Source organism: Tachysurus vachellii, chromosome 5 (assembly GCF_030014155.1).
Source record: "Tachysurus vachellii isolate PV-2020 chromosome 5, HZAU_Pvac_v1, whole genome shotgun sequence".
Classification (NCBI taxonomy): Eukaryota; Metazoa; Chordata; class Actinopteri; order Siluriformes; family Bagridae; genus Tachysurus; species Tachysurus vachellii.
The window spans coordinates 11,446,642-11,468,736 of NC_083464.1; the positions used below are offsets into that span (position 1 = coordinate 11,446,642).

Genomic DNA, 22,095 nt, shown 5'->3' on the forward strand with positions numbered 1-22,095 from the left:
ATTTTAGAAACATTTAACGCGGCTGTTAGTTTTAGGGGTCCCCTTTTTTAACTTTATAAGTGTATGCTTTAAGGGAATTGGACCCAAAATATTGCTAAAAAGAAGGAATAATCTTTGCAGTGGAGGCATCCCACTGATAACTTTAACCTTCGTCTTTGTCTTCGTCTTGTTAGTATAAATCAAGTTTTTCATCGTCTTATTGAAGCCAGTGTTTCACAGCTTTATTTTAAATGCAACACTGTTGTTTTGCCAGCATTTTGTTAGCAAACCCATATATTGTGATACAGGAATCCCATGTATTGTTATTTTCATCATTATCACCCCTTTATCCTGCATATCAACAAAATTCCCACACACCCGCTTGCTTCATTATTACATTGCACACTGACAATGAATATAACAGCTCCTGACTGCCAGGATGGAAGCAAAGAACACTGGCACTCAAGCTAATAATATTCCAATGTAGCCTCCATAATTCCATAAAAAAGAAATGTCATAACTTTAGGCACTGTGGTTTATGTCACAGACGAAACTTTGTCTGTAATGGATCATGGAGATGGAATAATGGTGTGTCAGATGTCCTTCTAGTCCGGTATAGCTGCTGTAGGACATTTACTAATGCCGCCTCCACTGTGTGACATGGAAGTGCCATCACCACATTCTCACCCACTGTCTCAGCCGCCATCACCTGAAGCCCACAATCTGCTCACTTCCACCCTCTTACTCTCTTTTATCCTCTCCTGTGTCCTTGTCCTCCTCTTTCTATTCATTTTCACTTATTCACCCTCTGTCCCTGGCTGACTCACTCATTCTTGTTCTCTCATTTTGTGTTTCTTGTTCTAGTGTTCTCTGGATATAGTTTCTACGCTTATGTTTGGACATGTGTTCTAATCTTCTCCAATCAGCCTCTATTTTATTTATTTATTTTTTAAATATTTTTTTCCTCACCCTAATCCATAAAACCACTCAGACAACCCAAGAGATTTGCTTCCTTTCTTCCGTTATATGTGTGCGATTCACACACTTCAGAAATCTGCTATTTTTTCGTCACATTTTTATGTGATCATTTTGGATCTGTGCCCAATTTACAGTACTGTCCTCTGTCCTCCGGGGGGGCGGAGGCAGAGTCACACAACTTCAGAGTCCCGTCTGTTGCTATAGCAGCAGCTTCCATGCCAACTGGTGGTGGATGGAGGGTGTAGCCATGCTGAGCTCGGCCTTTCCACCCAGGGGTCAGCACAGCTCACTGATCACCACAGACACCCACTGAGCCTCCACAATGAAGCCATGCTAGAATCTGGATTTCACGTGTGCAAACTCGGTTAGCACCTAATTTTTGACTTGGTAATTAGTTTGAATTTAAAGGAATAAGTTTATCTTAATCCGTGTTTTATTTCTACTTTCCCCTCAGTCAGTTATGTTTGTTGAATAGCCCTAATATTGCTTTTTTCTGCTGTGCATGTTGCGTGTGGGTTTGGCTTGTTTCTCTCAGCCAATATTATTGATGGGGACATTCATGGTGTTTTTACCACAGACAGAAAATGGAGAAGTGAGAAGATTCTTCATGTATTCCTGGTTTCATACTTTATTTATAAATACCTTTATACTTTATCATTTTGTCTTCAATACCCATGTAGTAACACCTACAAATGATACAACAGTGTGACAATGACAGCGTTGCTGATGTCTTTGTTTTAGTTTAATTATATATGTTTGAACTGAGCCACATATTTTCTAATGAATATATGGTTATATTTCTCAATATATGACTAAACAAGTACTCTTATTTAATCCCTTACTAAGGATGTAAAAATGAATGAAACGGGTAAATGCAATGCGTGCATGTTGATGAACACGCTGATTGTTTGTCTTCCGAGTTTCACTTGCAACTGCATGAAAGTAAAATCCTCCCGCTCACACAGATTTATTTTTAATTGCCTTTCATCAGAACCCAGTCTCGGTGCACACCTCTGTTCTGACCCAGAGGTCAAGCAAAGCTTTCTAGCAATCTTTCTTCACAAATCAAAAATAATATGCCTTCAATTTGCATCTGTTTAGAACATTTATTAAAGGTTCATTTTGTGAAAAATGTGAATTTTTTATTTTTTTTCATGTGAAAGTGTTTGCTCCCTTCCTGATTTTTTTTATTTTTTTTTTGCATGTTTGTCACACTTTACTTGTTATCTTTGACTAATATTTAAATTTATTTGATGATCTGAAACATTAAACACAACACCCATTTTTTTAAATAAAGGTTTTCATTATTAAGGGAAAAGTAGAATCACTTCAAGTCAAGCTTTTATTGTCATTTCAACCATATATAGCTGTTACAGTACACAGTGAAATGAGACAACGTTTCTCCAGGATCACGGTGCTACATAAAACAAAGACAGTTCTAAGGACTTCGTAAGTAGTCCTAGATACATAAAGTGCATCTGTGCAACCTGGTGCAAACAGTGCAAGACAAAACAAGACCGACAAGACAGTGTAGGACAAAAGATTGCAAGACAATACAAAAAACAGACAATACCTAAATAAGTCCTGACCGACAAAGTGATGTAGACCAAAAGAGCCTCAAAAGCTACACATCATGCCGAAATTCAGGAACAAATGAGATGATCTCGGGCTGTTTTGCTGCTTCAGGAAGACTTGCTGTGATAAATGGAACCATGAATTCTGCTGTCTACCAAAAAATCCTGAAGGACAAGGTGCTGCCATCTGCTCATGACCTCAAGCTGAAATGAACTTGGTTTCTGCAGCAGGACAATGATCCAAAACACACCAGCAAGTCCACCTCTGAATGGCTGAAGAAAAGCAAAATGAAGACTTTGGAGTGGCCTAGTCAATGTCCTGACCTGAATCCTATTGAGATGCTGTGGCATGACCTTAAAAAGGCGGTTCATGCTCGAAAACCCTCCAATGTGCCTGAATTACAATAATCTGCAAAGATGAGTGGACCAAATTTCCTCCACAGCGCTGTAACAGTGACTCATTGCAAGTTATCGCAAACTCTTGATTGCAGTTCTTGTTGCTAAGGGCAGACCAACCAGTTATTAGGCACTTTTTCACACAGGGCCATGTAGGTTTGGATTTTGTTTTCCCTTAATAATAAAAAACCTTCATTTAAAAACTTCGTTGTGTTTACTTGTGTTTTCTTTGACTTGTATTGAAATTTGTTTGATGATCTGAAACATTAAAGTGTGACAAACATGCAAAAAACTAAAAAATCAGGAAGGGGCAAACACTTTTTCACACCACTGTATATTAGTATTTGGTAATTATAAATCCCTTACACGGGGATTAGTAGATGGATTTAACAGAACATTCCGAGTAATTACATTTCTGTGAACCTCTTCAAGTGTATTTACACTTCAGCTGCACAGATTATGTTAATTTATCTAATGTTTAGCTATGCTTATATAAACCAAACAAATGCTTGGGCTTTACGCCTGTCTTTAAGTTAACATTTTTGTAAAAAGTGCTTGCTTGCTGATTTCACAGGAGGAGGGATCCATTCGTTTTAATGTGTAGCTGTATAGTATAAAAATAGCAGAATTAATTAACATCTTTAAAAAGTACAGTGTTTGTTGTAACATAAGTAATGGAAATGCCTAGAATGTAATTTGACATTACATAATTTAACACAATTTAGTTTACGACTGCCCTTTTTGGTTCATGTCACCATGGTACACACAGATTGGAAAACCAGCGCAGCTTGCATTTGTAAATTGCACTCCATTGTAATAGATGGAAAACAAGAAATCTGTAATTCTGTGTTCCTAAGTGCTCTCTGCTTGTTATTGGTAGCTTGTTTTACCTTTTAGAAATTAGATTTTTACTAATAGTATTTGTAATACATGTGATGGAAATTCAGAGAGAATGGTTGAGTTTATTCTAAACTTGCTGTCGTTAAGTAAATAACTGTACAGCCAGTCACAAGGTACATGGATTTCACATAAAAGTGATTTATGATTTTGTAGGCCAGTAGGTTTCTCATGATTTACTTGTTATACCCGAATCCATTTTATATAATACACAGAGGAATGAAACGTGAACTGTTCCCTCCTTGCCATTTCCTGTTGTTCATAGTCTAATAGTAACTGCAGTGGACTTGAACTGTAGCCTTAGCTGGTAGGTCAAACCTTGAAATCCTTGATTTTTTCCTCATTGATTTTGTGCCCCATGCATCACGTACATATCGAGTAAGCTGTCCCTGCACTGCTTCACCCATCACAATCTCTATGATCAAGGCTGTCAGGGTTTCGATATACGAAGCAATGATGGTGTTGATTTTTTATGAAGATTTCTGTAACCTCATGCTGTCAGGATGGAGTCCATGTAAAATGATACAGAAGAAAGGATTTTTCATTATAACATGGTGTCTCCTTACTTCACTCTATTGCCCAAACTAGACAATTTTGTAAAATTAGGCTTCAGTAAACTAAACAAAACTAAATCTTAGTTAAATTATAGAAGTTCATGAACTTTTTAATATATTTACAAAATACCACGATGCATAATTAGCAAAATATGGAGTGTGTGTGTCCTTTAGTGTATATGTAATTAAAAAGGATTAGGAAAGACTGTAAATCCAAGCCTGCAGAAAGCAGTTCTTTGCTGATGAAATGTCTTCATTATTAGAGAAACATTATCTAATATATCTATGAAACACTCAACTTAATTGGGAATTGAAATTGCTTTAATAATCATTTTTATTTTTGTCTCTCTGTCTTTCTAAGTGTCTCTCTCAATACTGTGCTCTCTACACCCACACTAAGCTCAGACTATTTTCATATTATATAATAAGATACCTTATATTATGTAACCTTTTCGCATCTTTTCTACTCATATTGAAGTATTTTCTCACACTAATGTAAAAATAATAGCGGTGAAATTCTCAATCTAAATGTTAATGAAATGGAAGTAGATATATTCTTATTTGCTTGATTCTGTGTGTGTACGTGTGTGTATGTAGATGTGTGAGAGAGAGAGTGTGTGTGTGTATGTGAGAAAATGATTTATATAGTATGAGGCATGACCCCTAAGCTCAGCTGACCTTTAGTATAGACCATGTTTACAGTTATATGCTGCTTCAGCAATGTACTGCATTGTAATTGGTTAATGGTTTGAGTGATTCAACAGGCAGACTGGAAAATTGTTCTACTTATTGTGCTAAGTTGCTGCAGTCTGTTGGAGCATATAAACGGTAAAAAGCGCTTGCATTTTTTTTTTTTTATTGCATCACGCAGCTGTTCATTTTACTTAGCCCTAATAAAATTGAAGTATACATGTGAATTCTGAGCAGCATTTTTATATAAATAAACGTTTTAATGTCTTGAAAATTGACATATGCTTCACTGATTAAAGAATAGTTGTAATGGTTCAACTCCGTCCAGGGTGTATCCTGCCTTGATGCCCGATGACGCCTGAGATAGGCACAGGCTCCCCGTGACCCGAGGTAGTTCGGATAAGCGGTAGAAAATGAGTGAGTGAGAGAGTGTAATGGTTCAGTCAGAATTAAAAGGTTACCACAGTGTATTGTAGTGTAGTTAATCATCCAGAACCTGATGCCATGATTGCTAACCAGAAAAGGAAGATTAGCATTGTCCAAACTACATGTCTAATTAATTCAGGTAAAACTTTTGCACAGCACTCAGGTATATTGATAACTAGCAATTTACACGTAATCTAATTAAAATGCATTTTTAATAATGAATACATTCTGAGAGATTACCATGACTTGTTTCTAATTTGGCAGTGACATGAACACAGCTTGAGGTCAGAGAGAGGGAAGGAGAGAAGGGCTGAGAGAGAAAAAACAGAAACCGTATAACTGTAAACAAAATGTTAGTCTTAGTTGTCCTGTACATGTTATAACTAAAAATATGTGGACACCTGACCTTCACACTAACATGCAGGCCTTCTCCAAGCTTTTACCCTCAAATGTGGAAGCATACAATTACTTAGAATGTCTTTGGACACTATAGCATTTAGGTTTCCCTTCTTAGAACTAAGGGGTTAAAGTCAAATCTGTATGACCGCATGATAATATCACAGAGCCCCGATGTCAAACCCCACTGAACACCTTTGCAATAACAGGAAAGGCGAGTCAACTCTGGCATGAGATTTACAAAAAGAACGTATTAGGTGTAGGACAGGTGTCCACAAACCTCATCATACTGTATTATTTATATATATATATATATATATATATATATAAAGAATATGATGCTAAAGATTGTACATCTGTGGGGAAACATTGGACATTGTTCAGCTAGGTGTTTGTTTAGTTTTATTATATAAAATCTAATTGGTTTATACAGAGATAAAATGAGTAAACAAAAAGTTTTGTATAATTGCAAATCAACAGAATTACATTTTGACATTTTAAATTTTTTTTAGGTCTATTTATAGATAGCATGCTTACATGTGAGCAGAAGGTGACTGATTGTTCAATTGATTGTTCAATTCAGAAGGGGTGTGAGTGAGGTTTAGGGAGGTGAGTGAAGTGAGGTATAGTGAGGTGAGGTGAGGTTTAGTGAGATGAGGTGAGTGCTACAGCATGGCTCAGACAGACATTTCAGCCTCAACATGAACAATAGGTTAATATTAGCATGTATTCTAATGTAGTGTTGTTTCTTTAGTAACAGCTCATACACAGGGACATGTTTTGTAGGCGCACCACATAATCTAAGACTAATAATTGGATTTTTAAAAGGAAACATTTATTTAACATTTATTGAAGGAGTCTATGGTTGTAAGCGCTTTGCAACAGTCACAGTACTTTTGCAGAATTTATCAGAACATAAAAGACTTGAGTATAAAGGAATTTATGCTTTCCAGTTTCTCTGCACAATGACAAGCAGAGAGAGAGAGAGGGGTTAGGGAATGACTATCACAACTAAAACAACGATGAGCATAGGAACTAACTTGTCTCTCAGACACCACAACATTAAATCTAACTAAAAACCGTTCAAATACTGATGTGTTGTTTATTATTGAAGTAAACATTGTAAACAGTAGTGTAAAAGTAGCATAACACATTTGCGGGTTGTGTGAGGGCACAACATATTTATATTTTCTATAACATTATGGTCTCTCATATGAGATTCCTTATCTCATGTTCACATTCTCAATTAATTGGAAATTATTTTTATCTATAATATTATTTAAAAATGACTCCAGCTCAGTATTTCTTTTTATTTCCAGAGTAAATGTGCTTTGTATAGTATTTAAATATATTGACTGGCTACTGTTTACACACCATAGTATTGGATTGCACTTAAATGTGACCCATCAGTGTAGAGGCTTTGGGGGCCAGTTTATTAAATGCTCTTGAGGATTTGGGTTACTGCTTCGACAGTATTTTCATTGTTCACTCACTTGGGAAGCCTCCAAGGCTCACTGCAGAAGAGCACGCTGCAATCCTGGCTGGCCTTCTGGTAAGATCCTTGGGGGGAGGGGGCGCACAGACATAGAGCGAGGGAAAGAAACTGGAAGAGAGCGAGACCTGGAACAAACGAGCAAACTCTGTGCTATGTATCTGCGTATACACCTGTGCTGTACGCATCAAGCAGGCAAGCAAAGTGTTTCTGCTTTTTAATTGTCATCCAGTGCAGTCCAATTCCTTTAGCCTTAAATTGGTATGACTTGAGTAATTCATTTCAATCAATGGGTCTGTTTTATTGCTTGGCATTTCTTTGACTAGCAGCAGTTTGGTCTCCAGTCCAAAATATGACTTTTTTTTTTTAATTGGAGGCATTGAAGAAGAAATGAAGTACTGTCATGATCTTACAATTATTTTCTGGTTATCTGACCATCCCTGCATTCGTTCCTCCATGCATCATCTGTTACTGTTAACGTGAACCCAAGAATGAGTATTTATATGGAATTATCATTGTAACGAGCAGATCCAAACAGGATCAAGGTCACTGCAATTTCTTATATCTGAAACAATTTTTCTGCCATAGTTTCTTTTTGTTTTGAACTTCACGCTGGTGGAGGCATCACCATCAGCACCACTGGTGTCTAAATCTAATTGTTTATTCATGCCAGAGGCTATACCTACTTTTTTTAAATTTACTCTGCAGCTGTTCTTTTGTCACTTCATAGAAAACATTGTAGCATAACACACAACAAAGAAGGCATGTTTGGATCCTTTTTACGCTATAGGTCTGATTATACACAGTCCTCACTTGTGCAGTGATGGTATGACTTTAATCTGCCTTGACATATTGTCTGATTCTATCCTGTTTGCCAAATGGACCTACACTGAGCATGTGACACAACAAATTATAAACAGATGCTTAAGTGATGATGATCTTTGTGACTATCGCCATGGCAATGCTTTCTTTGACAGGATAAGCATGACAGTGTATGTTGTTTTTGACTCCCTTGTGCCAGCGTTCCCAAAAAATGTGGCACTTCTGATCAGGGAGAAACTGCTAGATATGAAATGAATAGGCTTCACTGACATTTGAAGACACTACACATCGGATGGTGTAATTATATTTTAGATCATACCACAGCACTGTTGATTGGTCAGAGGTTATTGATTATTTTTATTTATTTTTTTTTTTACCAGTAAGCAGATTAAAAACTGGAAATGGGTGTTTCCAAAATGGCTGCTCAGTGTGTGCGCCTTTTGTCACGTATACACCCAAACTACATTCAAAAGTCACCTGACCAGTCATGTGTGCAGTCCCTGCATTAATCTTAGAGTCTTGGGTTTAAATGATCTGCATTTCCCTTTTAAACTCACTTTCCCACACAGCAGCATGCTGTCTCAGTGAGCACACTCTCTGTAGGAGTCTCTAATCCTCTGACAGGCAGATCCACTAGCATGCGAACACACATTGCCTGTATACTCACACACTGTCGGAGCCTGGACCCACTGCAGACATACACACATACACACATCCTCACACATGCACAGTCTCCCTCTGGAGAGCGCTTCCTGATGAGTCACGCTTTTTCTGGCTGTTAGCTCATAAGACTGTTGCCGAGGGACTTTAGTGTCACTAACCCAGCCTGTCTCACAGCCGACCAAGTGCCACTCTCGCTTTGAGTCTCCTGTCTGCAGCCTTGTTAGCGCTTCTTGCATTCGCACTAATGAAGAGGTGCAGCTAAAGCTGAAGGAGGGAATGTGATTCTGCCTACAGTATAACCCCCTGAATGACCTGATCGCCTCAATGCCATCGCTGGCTAGTCACTGCAGAACTGATCCTCAAGAAACATTTTTGTTGAATTAAATGGTGAATTAAAAGCTTGATGTGGATATATTTGGAGAAGTCAAAAATTATATGGAGTACGGATTTATTGATTGGCATTAGGATGTATATATATTTTTTGGTTTCTTTATGTGCAGCATATAAATTATCGTTAACGTTGAACTGACTTGTGCAACACAAATATTGTCTTAGGTGGTGCGAGTCATTTTGCCTTGAGCTCTCAGTGTTAAATCAGATTATGTGCTTAGTCATTTGTAAAGGCTTCACCATACAAGTTAATCATTCAGGATTATACACATGCTTGAGTTATTTGTATCTTTCACTTTATTTAAGATTAGATGCATTTCTGAGGTAGAAGGTGTTTTTAGCACCATCAATTCTTTTTAGCTGCTTTTGAAGTCTTTTGTCTACATTTGAAAATGGATCAGCTAGTTTGTATTTTTTATTTGTTTTTTATTTTTTGTAACTGATTAGGAGCTGTTTGTAGTGGGAATGGAGGTGAGAAAAATGTAATTAGACCTACTGTGTGGCAATCACGTTTTTCTGTAAAAAAAAAAAAAATCTTAACTTAGAGGTTCAGTCTGTAATGTTTCTGTACTTCCTCACTGATAGGATGGAAATCTAATCTCACCTATCTGAATGTAATGGTGTTATGTAATGTGTTTGTCTCTTTATCTGTGTCTCTATGCTGAAGGGAGCAGTGGTGTGGAGAGTGGAGTGAACAAACTCTGTCTCTCACTCCCTCTCTCTCTGTGTCTCGCTCTTTCTCTCTCTCTCGCTCTCTCTCTCTCTGTCTCTCTCTGCTAAGTGAAGTAACATTAGTCAGAGAAAGTATTCTTTCAGTTTGGTTCTTTTAGGTCAAAATCAATGCAACACGTAACATGCAATGGGACTTTGTATGCAAAATATCTCCTTCTCTTCCTGTTTTCTTGCTATATAACTTTTTTTTACTTTTATTTTTACTTTTTCTCCATTATCCATGCTGACTATTGCTCTGCACAGACTTTTTTAATGCTGTGAAAATGGACATTTAGTGAATAGCAAAGACTTGTATGAGTAAATAGTACTGAGATGTGAAAAGTGGTCTCTGTTTGTGATGTTCCCCGGAGTCTCATGATGGCCTTAATGGGATCTTAAAAAAAAAAACATGCACAAACAAAAAAATAAAATTTCATACAGGGTATTGTGAAAAACCCTCAGCTGAGACACAATGTGTTAATGCCAGAGGTCTTCACAACACTGTCCTTCTCAGGCAAACAAAAACAGTGGACCATGCTGGTTGCTACCCAGACTATTTGGATTTAAGTGGCTCGGAGTGGTTCTTGTTGTGCAGTCCTTGACCAGCCAGCCATTACAGTGTGACACCATACATGAATTTATACACTAATTTATAATTAAGAGCAATTTAGAGTAACAAGTTGACCTTACCATCATGGTTTTCAAAGGTGGGATAAAACCAGAGAAACCACACAAACCTCTATGCAGGCAGTAGCAGTAGTCTGAGATCAGGATCAAGCGAGGGATCCTTGACCTTTGAGGTGGTGACATTAGCTGCTGCACCGCTGTGCCTGTGCATTTCTCTCATAAACATTTAGTCAAATAATAGTTGTTATGTAACATCAAAAAATACTGCATAAACTTTAACAGCTGTTGCTAATGAGTTTCATTCTTTCATAAATCACTTCAAATACTGCACAATTAAATCCATAACAGTGGCACAGTTAATTTCAAGAGCCATTACACATTTAATAGGAACCATTGTGGATGTAATGTTATTGTTAGTGTAAGCAGAGCGAGGACATGTCTCAGTTTTACATAACGCCATATCTGCAGTATCTGTGGTTTCCGTGTTTGCTTGGGTGTGAGAGCAGAGCCATTAGCTGTCCTCCAACAGCAAGAACTGAGGAAGTGGGCATTCACTGACAGACGTGAGCAGTAAGGGGTGGGGAAATGTTTGCATCTCTTCTCAAAGGCACTGCATTGTGTTTTGCAAAGAATCCGCTGGGAAAAGAAAACAGAATATTGTCTTGTTGTGACAGCAGCGAAAATCTCTGGAATATGACATAATTCTGTTGTGTGTCAACAGAGTAATCTTTTTGTTAGACATTTTGGAGGCTAATACTTGTTGAATTTATTGATGCTGAACGGTCCATTGTAAACACATTTACTATCTGATATCATTATGCATTTGTGTTCATTTGAATTAACACTCCTCAGTTTAAATAGAGCTTTGAATAACCCCTGATAAATTATATAGCAACCCATGTCTGTATTTTATCATATAAACTGTAGTACTTTTTAAATGCTGTTTAATTTCATGGTCTGTTTATTCACCGCATGCTTGTTTCCAATTCAAACATGTTAAACCGTTTAATTACACATTTACATTACATTACATTACATTTTATCCACATTCTTTATTGTCATAGTCTGCTCATGTGTGTTGTAGTATACAGAACACACTTCACTCTGTTTGTTCCTCCAGCTCCATTTTTTCCCCTCTATCCTGTTTATTCTGCTGGACTCGCTCAGATTTCTATGAGAGGAAAGCCACTTGGGACCTTGTTTCCTTCTTGCTTAAATCACCCGGTTTTGACATTGTGGGGACGTTTGGCAGGTCCCCTCGAGGAAAACTGCATTTTTAAAACTGCGGCTTTTCCACAGTCATGCTTACCCGGGAGCTGAGGGAGAAAAAATAGCCGTTCTCTTTGGATGGGAGGGATGGGATATGATACTGTCTCTCCTGTGTCATTTACAATGACACTGGCCAATCAATCATCAAGAAATATGTGTAATATAGAAATCAGTAGACAAACAAATATTTATTTTTTTTTACTCGGTGATCATATAGGATTCATTTTAGTTACAAAGGTTATGATTCGGGTTGAGTATAGATTTAGGTAATAAGCTTTAGTAATAAAAAGGCCAATAGAAGATTATCACCATCATAGCAGAGTACATGTATGAGGTGTCTGTAATGTTTGCGTGTACATGGATGTCTGTGCATATTTGTGTGTGTCCTCTAGCCACAGATGATGAAGTGTGATGGCAAGTTGGCTCTGAAATAGTAGCATATGTCTTGTGTGTCACCAAAAGCTGCTTGAATGTGATGTGTTTTTGTATCATTTGTATTAGCGGGTAAAGTTGGCTCGTGGCTGTTTATGGAACAATTTAGACTGTTGTGCAAATTTTATTCAGAACCACTTCTCTGACTGAAAATCAAAGTACATGTCTCAGTAAAATATAATATAAAAGTCTTTGCCTACTTTAAAATCTTATTTTAAACATGACAGGCAAATAAATACATCTGAGAGAGACACTAAATTATTATTATCGGTTAAGAGTTACATTTCCTCCATGTGCACAGCAGTACATATTTAGTACTGAACATACCAAATAACATCTGATCATAGTCATCAGATCTGACGATGATGATGATGTATACAGTTTTCTGCACTTCCTGTTGGTGTTTTTAAAGGCCACATTTGTACTTCCATCTCAGAAATGAAACCCTTAGTTTGAGTGGGTCTCTCGGAGAGAACAGCTCTGTTCAGATAGTTGAGAAGGTCAGGCACGCTCCTGTCCATGGACTTATTTTAACTCTGGACTAGTCTTTAGTTTTAGGCTCATTTGGAGCTGAAGTGAACTGACTTGTTCTTTTTTTTTTTTCTGGTTCTGCTTTTAATGAATATATTAAATAACGTCTTTTTGTTGCATATTTGTCATTGTTCCTGTTTTTGTTTTGGTTTCTGATTTCTATCTTTACCGCCATTGATCAGTGTTTGGTTTTTTTCCTTATTAGGTTAACGTATTTAATCTCTGTGTAACGTATTTAATATTTTGAGAGCAGTTAAAGGTTTGAGTTGTGCTGGTGTTGTTCCAAGTCATGACATCTTCTGTTCTAGTTTCCTGTGTATTTTTCTTTTTCCATAGTGATTTCTAAGTTTTGAGCTGCACAAGTCTGGTAGTCTGGACGTCTGGTTTATGATTATAGACGATCCCTCTTGTGAAGAGAATAAAAATAAAAAAACTTCTAAAATATGTAAAGAGAATGTTATCACCTGAGAGAAAACTGTGGTTTAGATCCCCAGTTCTTTGCAATTAACATATTTGTTCTAGAAAAATAAACCTTTTTTTCCTCAGAACCGATTTAATCTACTGTATAAGATTTAATTAATGCCATATTTAATTTAGAGCTAAAGCTCTGAAGTTTAATAAACAGTACAAATCATGCTGTATCACAGACAGTACGTCTGCCCAAAACATGGTACAAAAACCCTGCTGGGTGCAAACTGCATGCTAATTACGATTTATGTGACGCATTCAAATGAAATTAAAAGCAAATTTAAACCGATCTTCTATCTATCATGTGTGTTGTGTTAATATGTATATAATAACTCGCTCGTGAGACGTGCAGCCTTCTGCTGACGACTGTTAAAGCTTTTATGATTTTCACCCATGAGAAGGATGAGTTCATTATTATTCTGCTGCGAACAGACTGTTTGCATTTTAGATTTGGTGAAGGAATAAACACTGGAAGAATACGGTGACTACTTTCCTTTTCCTTTTTGTTCATCAATTCTTTAGCTAATATTGATCAAGCACTATATTACTCAACCATGTATCACTTTAGATGTACAAAAGAAGGATTGATTATTCCATGTCTAATTAAAACTGTATATGTTTTCATAAAGTCACTCCAGCAAGTCACCACGTCCTCAGAGCATGTCTCAAATAGCACATCAACATTTAACAAAAAATCAAATAAAATAAATAAATCTAATTATATTTTATCGTTCATCTCTCTAATGCAGCTAACACAGATAAACTGTGATGGGTTTCCAATTCCTTATATTAATTGCTTTATTTCCCTCTATTTTGGCTCATAAATCTTGCTCTAAATTGGATGAGACAAGGATCCTGCATCCCTACAACCATCCAGTTGCAACCTGCTCCTGTTCACTTGGGCTCATTTAGCATTCTGTCCAGCATCTTTAAAAAAGATCCCTTGGACAAACTGGTGTTAGTTTTCTGTCTTTGATTTAAGCAGCACGAGATGCAGTGTGATGATGCATTTCACTGGCATTACTGGAGCTATAAATCATTTTCAGTTCCAATGTTTTGTTCAGCATATGCTCAGCAGATTTGGGTACACAACTGATGCATACTGTGTCTGTTTGTGTGTGCAGAGAAAAACGTGGACAGTCTCCAGCAGGCCCTGCATCAGTCAGTCTTCCTGTCAGCCATGTCTTCTCAGCCTGGGCGTGACTTGCCACTGTGCTGGGAGCAGCACTGTAAGCTACTTCCTGGTGTGGCCGGGGTGCAGTCTAGCCGTGTCGCCCACTGGACAGTGGAAGAGGTAAGAACACCATATTAGCACAGTGCATTTAAAATGCATTATACGTTTTTTTCCTAAGCAAAACATAATTGCAATTTTGTTAGGTATTAGTGTTGGATACATCAAGACAGGAATGTCAGCACTTTCCACTGAGAGTAAAGAACAGATTTGTTTGTTGGGCCATTTAGTCTTGCCTTCAAACTGAGTTTAGAGCCAACAGGTTTCCATACAGAGAATCATATTGAACTTCTTATCTGTGTTAATCACACATGCTTCAGGTGTTATAGATAAATGTCAGAATAAGACATGACACCTCATGCTGTTCTAGCAAAATAATCCATGCCAAGGTGATGTAATAGGAATCTTACCACCATGAAGTTGATTAGGATGTACTGTTATAGTGTTTGAGCCTGATTCTATCCTAGCAATTTGCCAACAGTTGGAGTGTTGGAAGCAACGATTTGAAATTGAAACCATTTGTTTTAAACCATTATTATAATTTATAATATAATAATAAATAAATGTTGTGAGACAATTTAGTTCTTTTTTCTTACTCATGAAGTTAATAGTTTAATTATTCAGGACAGTGGACTGAAGTGGACATCTTGCACAATTCTGTCTCTCTTACATTATTAACAAAAAGATTTTACATTTTTAATAAAAAAATATAAAATAAATGCCATAAAAATCCCTTTGAATCAGCTGTTACTGGGAAAATTATAAACAGTGTTGATTTGTTTCTATTCTAATCCGTTGAATGACCATGTTCAGTATTGTCAGAGCTGCAGTTACAGAAAATTTATGGACACCAGTCAGATTTGAGAATTTCAACAGGGCTGTGGTGAAGAAACTGCCTTCCAAGTGAAGGAATGTAACATAGGTGTAAAATATATGTACCCCACTTATTGTTTGCCTGGACTTATCATCTCATAAATAGTCTTGTACCACTTAAAATTGAAAATTATAAAACTGGCTTAAAGCAATAACATACAGTCACCAGAACCAGGAGCTTTTGAACAAACCACATCAACAACAACAATAATAATAATGTGATTAGATTGCTGTAACTAAATGTGTTCTTTTATATTGCTCTCTGGCATGTTGCACCACCTAGCTTCACAAGCCCATTGTTCACATACATAAGTGTTTTGTTTTTTTTCCGCTCCATGTAGTAATCTCCTGTTAAGACATTCTGCTCTTGGTTTGTAGGCGGTGTTTTAAAAAATGCCATGCACACCATCTGCTAGGGGAAACCACTACAAGTCCATATTTAGCCAACACTGATGATTGGTTTCTTGAGTGTCGGTTGCTTTCTTCAGATGCACATACATAAATTGCTTTAACCCTGAAGTGCCTCTGATGCATATGTAGCAAAGACATTCATCTGTTAATCTCAAAAATCTGTTTATATCCGTCTGTCCGTTTGAACTGTTGAAGAGGAAAGAATGAAGGGATATACCTCACTTTTTTGTGAAGTCAGTGAGCAGGTCAAGGTGGTAAACATACACTGTGTGTTGAAACAGATGCTGTGCAAACACTTCATGCCCTCAGCAATATCAGAACTGTCTAACACAGGACAGTTCAGCTGTCAATCAAAATCTTGGTTCTTGTGTTTTTCTCATGATTATCATTCTGTAGACTTTATTAATATTTCACCCATGAAGCAGGATTTGTAATTTTTAAATTATGGGTAAAAATTGCAGGGGGATGCAGGTGAGGGATGAGACACCACAGTGCATGAAAAAGTAAATGAGAGAAAATAGATTTTTCATCATAAATACAGCAGACTTGCTAGTAGCTTTTGCGCATGTGGTTTAAACTTTCTGATATTAACTGAAGCATCCTGGAAGCTTGGTCATTCTCACCTATTTCACACTAGTGATGTTATGACTCCTGCTCATGGGGTGTAACGATGCACTGATGGAGCTCCCTTACTTTCTTTCAAGGTTAATGGAGAATGTTTTGAGTTTACAGAAACCCATCAAAGATTGTAGTACATATGTGAATAGAAAACTGACTTGTCTTCAAAGTGACAAAATCAAAAAGGCCAATTCAGGTATCCAAAGTACTGAATCCACATTTACAGTACTATGACTTGACTTTGACTTGGATTCTCAAATAGTCGGCTAGTCTGCTAGTTCCTGTTTTTATGTGTACATTTACATTAAATCAGGAGCTGCTTTTCCGACCTGCCCTGAATGACATTCTTGTGTAAATGCTCCAGCAATTTGTTCACATCCAGCTTGATTAATGAGGTCTACTTAGTCAGGCTAGGTCCTGCAATCGGTGTTATCCAAACAGTACAGGTTATTTAAACTTGAAATAAAAAGCTTCTGAGTTGCTTACAATTAAAATGCAATGTAGCCTGATTAATAATGAGTAGAGTTTATGCACACTTAAAAACAGCTGTATCCACATTTAGACAAGTGCAACATCCTTCACTTCCTGTCGGGTTGTACATCGTCATCTTTTCTGTGGCTAAGCTGCTGGAGGTGTATGACTTGATCAGCATTTCTGCGTTAGTGAATGAGTTCACTATGAATTCACTACATGTTAAATGCTGCTAGTTACTTTTTACATGCCGTATGAACAATGCGTTAAGGTTTTTTTGTCAAAAAAAACTGAGGTAACTAATGCATCTGGCCTAAGCGTTGCGGTAATTTTAAGAAAAATAAACATTTCTATCTTTTTGAAAGATGGACCTTCTTTGAAAAAGTAAGCCTGTCTATCAGTTATGATGAACGTTATAAAGCATTTCTATTTCACCTCCTTATTATCATGTCATTTTTATGTGGCACCCACAATACCCTTCGTCATGACCTCCTTATTCTCCCAGTCCTTGTCTGAATTTCAATGAAACAGCATGAATAGAGATTTTTACTGACAGGCTTAAAAACCCCATCAGGGTTCATTAGCCAGCTACAGATACATCTTCATTATCAAAACTAACCCAACCTGTTCAGCTCGAGCTACATCATAATGTACCTTGTGATTAATAATGAGCAGAATTTAATTGCACTTCTAATGTTAAAATAATCCTAAATCTACTGTCCTATGCAGTGAGGCTTTCTCCAGATCTGTGTTTGGTGTGTCACTACAGTAAACTTCTTGTGCTTTAAAGTGGTGAGCTTAATGTCAGTGGTAATGAAGGTGAGACAGTGTATGGGCGATGCTCCTGAAATGAACACCAGGCACTTTTCCAGTGCTCTGTGGCCCTTTCTGCTCTGCACTGGGACTGCACTGTTGTCCCTGTAGTCTCATTACAGGCTCTGCTGGAAAACGTCTGTGCTACTTACTACTTTGAACAGTAGTTTTAATGTGTTCTTTTCCCCAGCCAATTAACACCACAAGTGGTTTACACAGGTTGTTGGCCCTAATATAATATATTTCTGAGATATTAAGGTACAGATTGATTAGAGCCTGAGGAAAAGCTGTGCTGAAATGAATCACATTGATCTAGATAAATAAGTCAAATCTCCTAAAACATCCTTGAATTTTGTATTTTGAATTGTCCAAACTTTTTAGAGATGAAATTTTTTTAGTGTTATGTTCGGTAGTTTTTCCCTCCCTGAGCTGCCTTCACTTGCATCTCTTTTGCGTTTCCATTTTAATTCACTCTTTGACCCTCAGTCCACCTCTCTCTCTTTTTTTTCTCTCTTGCCACTGGCTTTCTCATTAATTGCTTATTTTTCATTCATTGTTTCTTTTATACCTCCCAACGTCCGGATGTTTAGATATCGCTGACTATACTTTCAGGAGAGTTTCTTAACTACATGTTTTGTTTAAATCTATCAAGATGGTCTGGGATTAAAAAGTTTTTATTTTCAGCCACTGCCACTCAGTTGTATAATTGTATTGTGTGATATGATTCTTATTCTTAATGCACAGTATGCTGTGGTACTGAAAATCTGACTGCACAATGTGTCTTGGTGGATTTGTGTCTAGGTTGCTGACTTCATCCACTCTCTCCCAGGCTGTGAGGAGCAAGCCAAGCAGTTTAAAGAGGAGGTAAGCAAAAGTGACATGAATTAGGCTTTGCCTCCATTCTCCTTTTTAAGGTGGCCTGTATTCCACATCATATAACAAATGCTGAATTCATTGCTTCCACTTACAGATTAGTCATGTGAATTTGTTTGTACTGCAGTTTTTATTATCAAGTTACTATGCAGAGTTTTATACATCGTCCTTGTAGAGCCTCATATCTCCTGCTAGTGATTGTGTTCAGGAAATTCCTGCCTTGCTTGAGTGGAAAAGACTGCAGCTAGCCTTTTGCCTCTACACACACTTACTGATTGTAAATCTAGTGAGGATGCTGAAGGAATAGCTTCTTTTTATTGCTACTAATAGTCCAGTCTTTGTTCAGTTAAAGAGAGATGTGCATTAAGTCAGAGCTGTAACTATTAGTATGCAGGGGATGATGTGCAGAATCAAGCAACTGTACCTCCTTTGTACTACAGACATTTTTGTCTTCTTCTATCAAAAGTATTTATATTATACAGAGATACTAATTATTTATGACATTCACTGAGGCAATATGCATTTGTTCTTGTGAAAATAAACAGTAATTCAGTGTTATGATTTTGTAAGGAAAGACACTTGGTATAATGAAAGACATTATGTATTTCTTAATGTTTCTGTATTTTTACAGACAATATAACCTTTTGTTCTACTGCTTTTTCTTTTGCTAGCAAATCGATGGCAAGGCATTTCTCCTACTCACACAGCGGGACATTGTGAAGATCATGAGTGTTAAGCTTGGTCCCGCTCTCAAAATCTACAATTCCATCCTAATGTTCAAGCACGCTGAAGACAGCCAATCAGCAGGCAGCGATACCAATACATGAAGCCCAGCAGAATCTGACCCACTCCATCCTCTTACAAGCTTATGTGAATCTAGATGTGTACTGTATCGATGCATTCCAACCTCCCAACTTCCAGTCCCTTTCCTAGACTTATAGGTCTCTATAAAAACTGTCTCTTCTGGTTTGATTTCCTCAAACCTCTGACTTTCAGGTTCTAGTGTCTGTCCTCTGTTTGATGACTTTCAAACCTGCCTTTAAATGTTTCCCCATGGCATAAAAGTAAAATTAAACTAAGCCATGTTCCAGTACACTTTTTCTCTTAGGCCTTACCCATTTCCGTCTCCTCCAGTAGCTTTTCCTGACGTAAAACGAACTGACAATCAACCACGCAAATAAGAAACAGCCGGCTTTGGCGACAGGGGTTTTCTTGGTGAAGGTGCTATTTAATACAACCCAATAACAGCCATTGATATGTAGGTTTCAGTGATCATGTCTAGTGATTTCAAAACCTGGGACAGGCCCTTTGTGCTTATTTTAGTATCTATTTTGTATAGATGATTTCTAATTTTCTCTTTTCCTGCTGATTCATGATCTTTATTTATTGTGCAAAGACAATTGTGCAAAGTTGAAGGAAAATTAATATATTGTATATTATGACTTTAAAAAAATGCCAAAAGGATTTTTTTTTTTTTTTTTTAGAATTTGAAAATGTTTATTTTTGTGATGTATTGCGCATTATCTTTATGACTTTGAGTGGTTATCCCAAACCTTTTGGACGAGTGTTCAAATTAATCTAAATTGCCATTGAGTTTTAATTTAAAGTAGATAAAATACTTTGAGTGTTATTTCTGTACTAAGTGCGTTCATGCTCTCATTAAAACAAGTAAGCTTGCTAGGCTTATAAGCTTTAATTCTAGGTCACTTCTGCTTATGAGACTACTTCCTCAAGCCTTTTATAATCTTGTATGAAATATCAAATCAGGGACATTTTCTGATAACTAAACGCCTCTTCTATTGCACACCCCAAAAAACAACTCACTATACAGTTCACTATACATTTCTGAAGAGAGTGGAAATTAAAGTAATGAATTGCATCTTGCCGAGTTCAGTTCAGATCGGTTTTCTGTTTTTTTCATACTTTCATGTCTTCTTCTACTTACTCTGGTCCAGCTAAGCTGCAGACACCAGGTATTTTGTTCCTATACAATATTTTCTTAAGACTGCTGTTGACTGGTGCAACGCTACAGTAAGCTGGTTCCACCTCCAGCCTCCATTAACCAACTTTGAAATGTACTGTAAATATTTCTTAATGGCATTTCTTACAAGGACTTTCCTCTTTCTACAGCAAAATACATTCACAAGCGCACAACCCAAATAAATGACCAATTTCCTCTTGTCTCTCTCCAGTACTTTATCTCAATGTACATGTCACTACTGAATCATACATTTGTTCAGAGTTTACAAGCTTCAGACTCAGCACTGTTAAAAAGCAGATGATTTTTAAGAAATTTGAGTCATTTAGCAATCTTTTTTTTTTCTCCAGTTGAGTAGTAATTAGCGAAAGGCATGATGCTCTCAGGGGGGAAAGGGGAACATCAGTGAGTGTTGAGTGGTTTTTGCCATATCCTCTGTGCATTTGCCTTCTTGTATTTCTTCGCTGCGAGTTATTTCAGTCTAACAGGTTTAGTATATGAAGCACCCAGCAGTGCTGATTCTCCAAGCAGAGAACAGTATCAACGTATGTCTAAACTCTAAGCAGATGGATGATTATAAATTCCAAGGTGTGTTTTTGGGGTTTTTTTGGGCAGTGTTTAAAAAGTGTTGCATTACAGTGGTTGTAAAAATCCCTTCTAAATAATAATTATGAGAAGGCCATAAGGGCTGCTTTGATACTGTCTTTGGGGAACATCTAACATTCAGCTTAGTTAAGGCCACTAAGAAAGCTTCCATAATTGTGCTTTAGTTAAAGTACTGTGTAATGAATGTCAAATGCCATGAATGATTCCAACCAAGTTTGCTTTTTATATAATTTAAGAGATTTTAGAGAGGCTGACCATGATTTTAAGATTAAACTGACTAAAATTGGTTAGCTTCAAACCACCAGAAACAAATTTAACAAATAATTTCTGTATATCTGAATATTTAGTATGATGAGCAGCATAGAAAAGCAAAGTATTTACACCAAAATGGATCAGGAGTTGGAGTTTGGGATGTAGTCCATCAGGATTCGATTTTGTGCCAAAAAATTACTTTCAAAGGTTATGGGTGGTTTTTGATTCCAAATGTATGAGACATTTGACTCCTCCAATAGCAAAGAAAAGTGGGATATTTAACATTTACAGGAAAGAAGCTCTGCAAGTGTTTGATTAGATTTCTGAATACATTGAAGCCTTTCCTCAGAACATAATAATGCATTAAGGCTGAAACGGATATAGCACAATGATGGCTAATAGCAAATGATTAAAACATCTTCCTGCCTCACAGCAACAATAAAAAAAAGTGTCAGATTCCAGGTTCTCTCTTTCTTTCCTTTATTCTTGCGGATTCTTCAATTTTAGTTAAACAGATGCATAAATGTATAAGCGCCTCTCTGCATGTCATCACACCACCTGCAGTCACATCAGAACTGCCCAGGGTTTCTATGATCAGGTGCCATTGTTTTGTCAGATTCATTGGCCAATCAAAAAGAGGACTATAAGCTACAAAGAAGTAGGTGGTCTTTGTT

The 22,095-nt window shown here is 37.0% G+C and overlaps 1 protein-coding gene across 3 annotated transcripts in view; it reads left to right on the plus strand.

The window, feature by feature from the left end:
• Positions 1 to 20,765, plus strand: part of LOC132845613 (lethal(3)malignant brain tumor-like protein 4) — a 64,371-nt gene extending 43,606 nt beyond the window's left edge. For all 3 annotated transcript variants that reach the window (XM_060869722.1, XM_060869724.1, XM_060869723.1), the window contains exons 18-20: positions 14,420 to 14,589; positions 18,514 to 18,576; positions 19,257 to 20,765. In XM_060869722.1, the coding sequence (XP_060725705.1) occupies positions 14,420 to 14,589; positions 18,514 to 18,576; positions 19,257 to 19,412 (389 nt within the window). In that variant the 3' untranslated portion in view covers positions 19,413 to 20,765. The remainder of the gene's footprint in view (positions 1 to 14,419; positions 14,590 to 18,513; positions 18,577 to 19,256) is intronic.
• Positions 20,766 to 22,095: the final 1,330 nt, after the last annotated feature.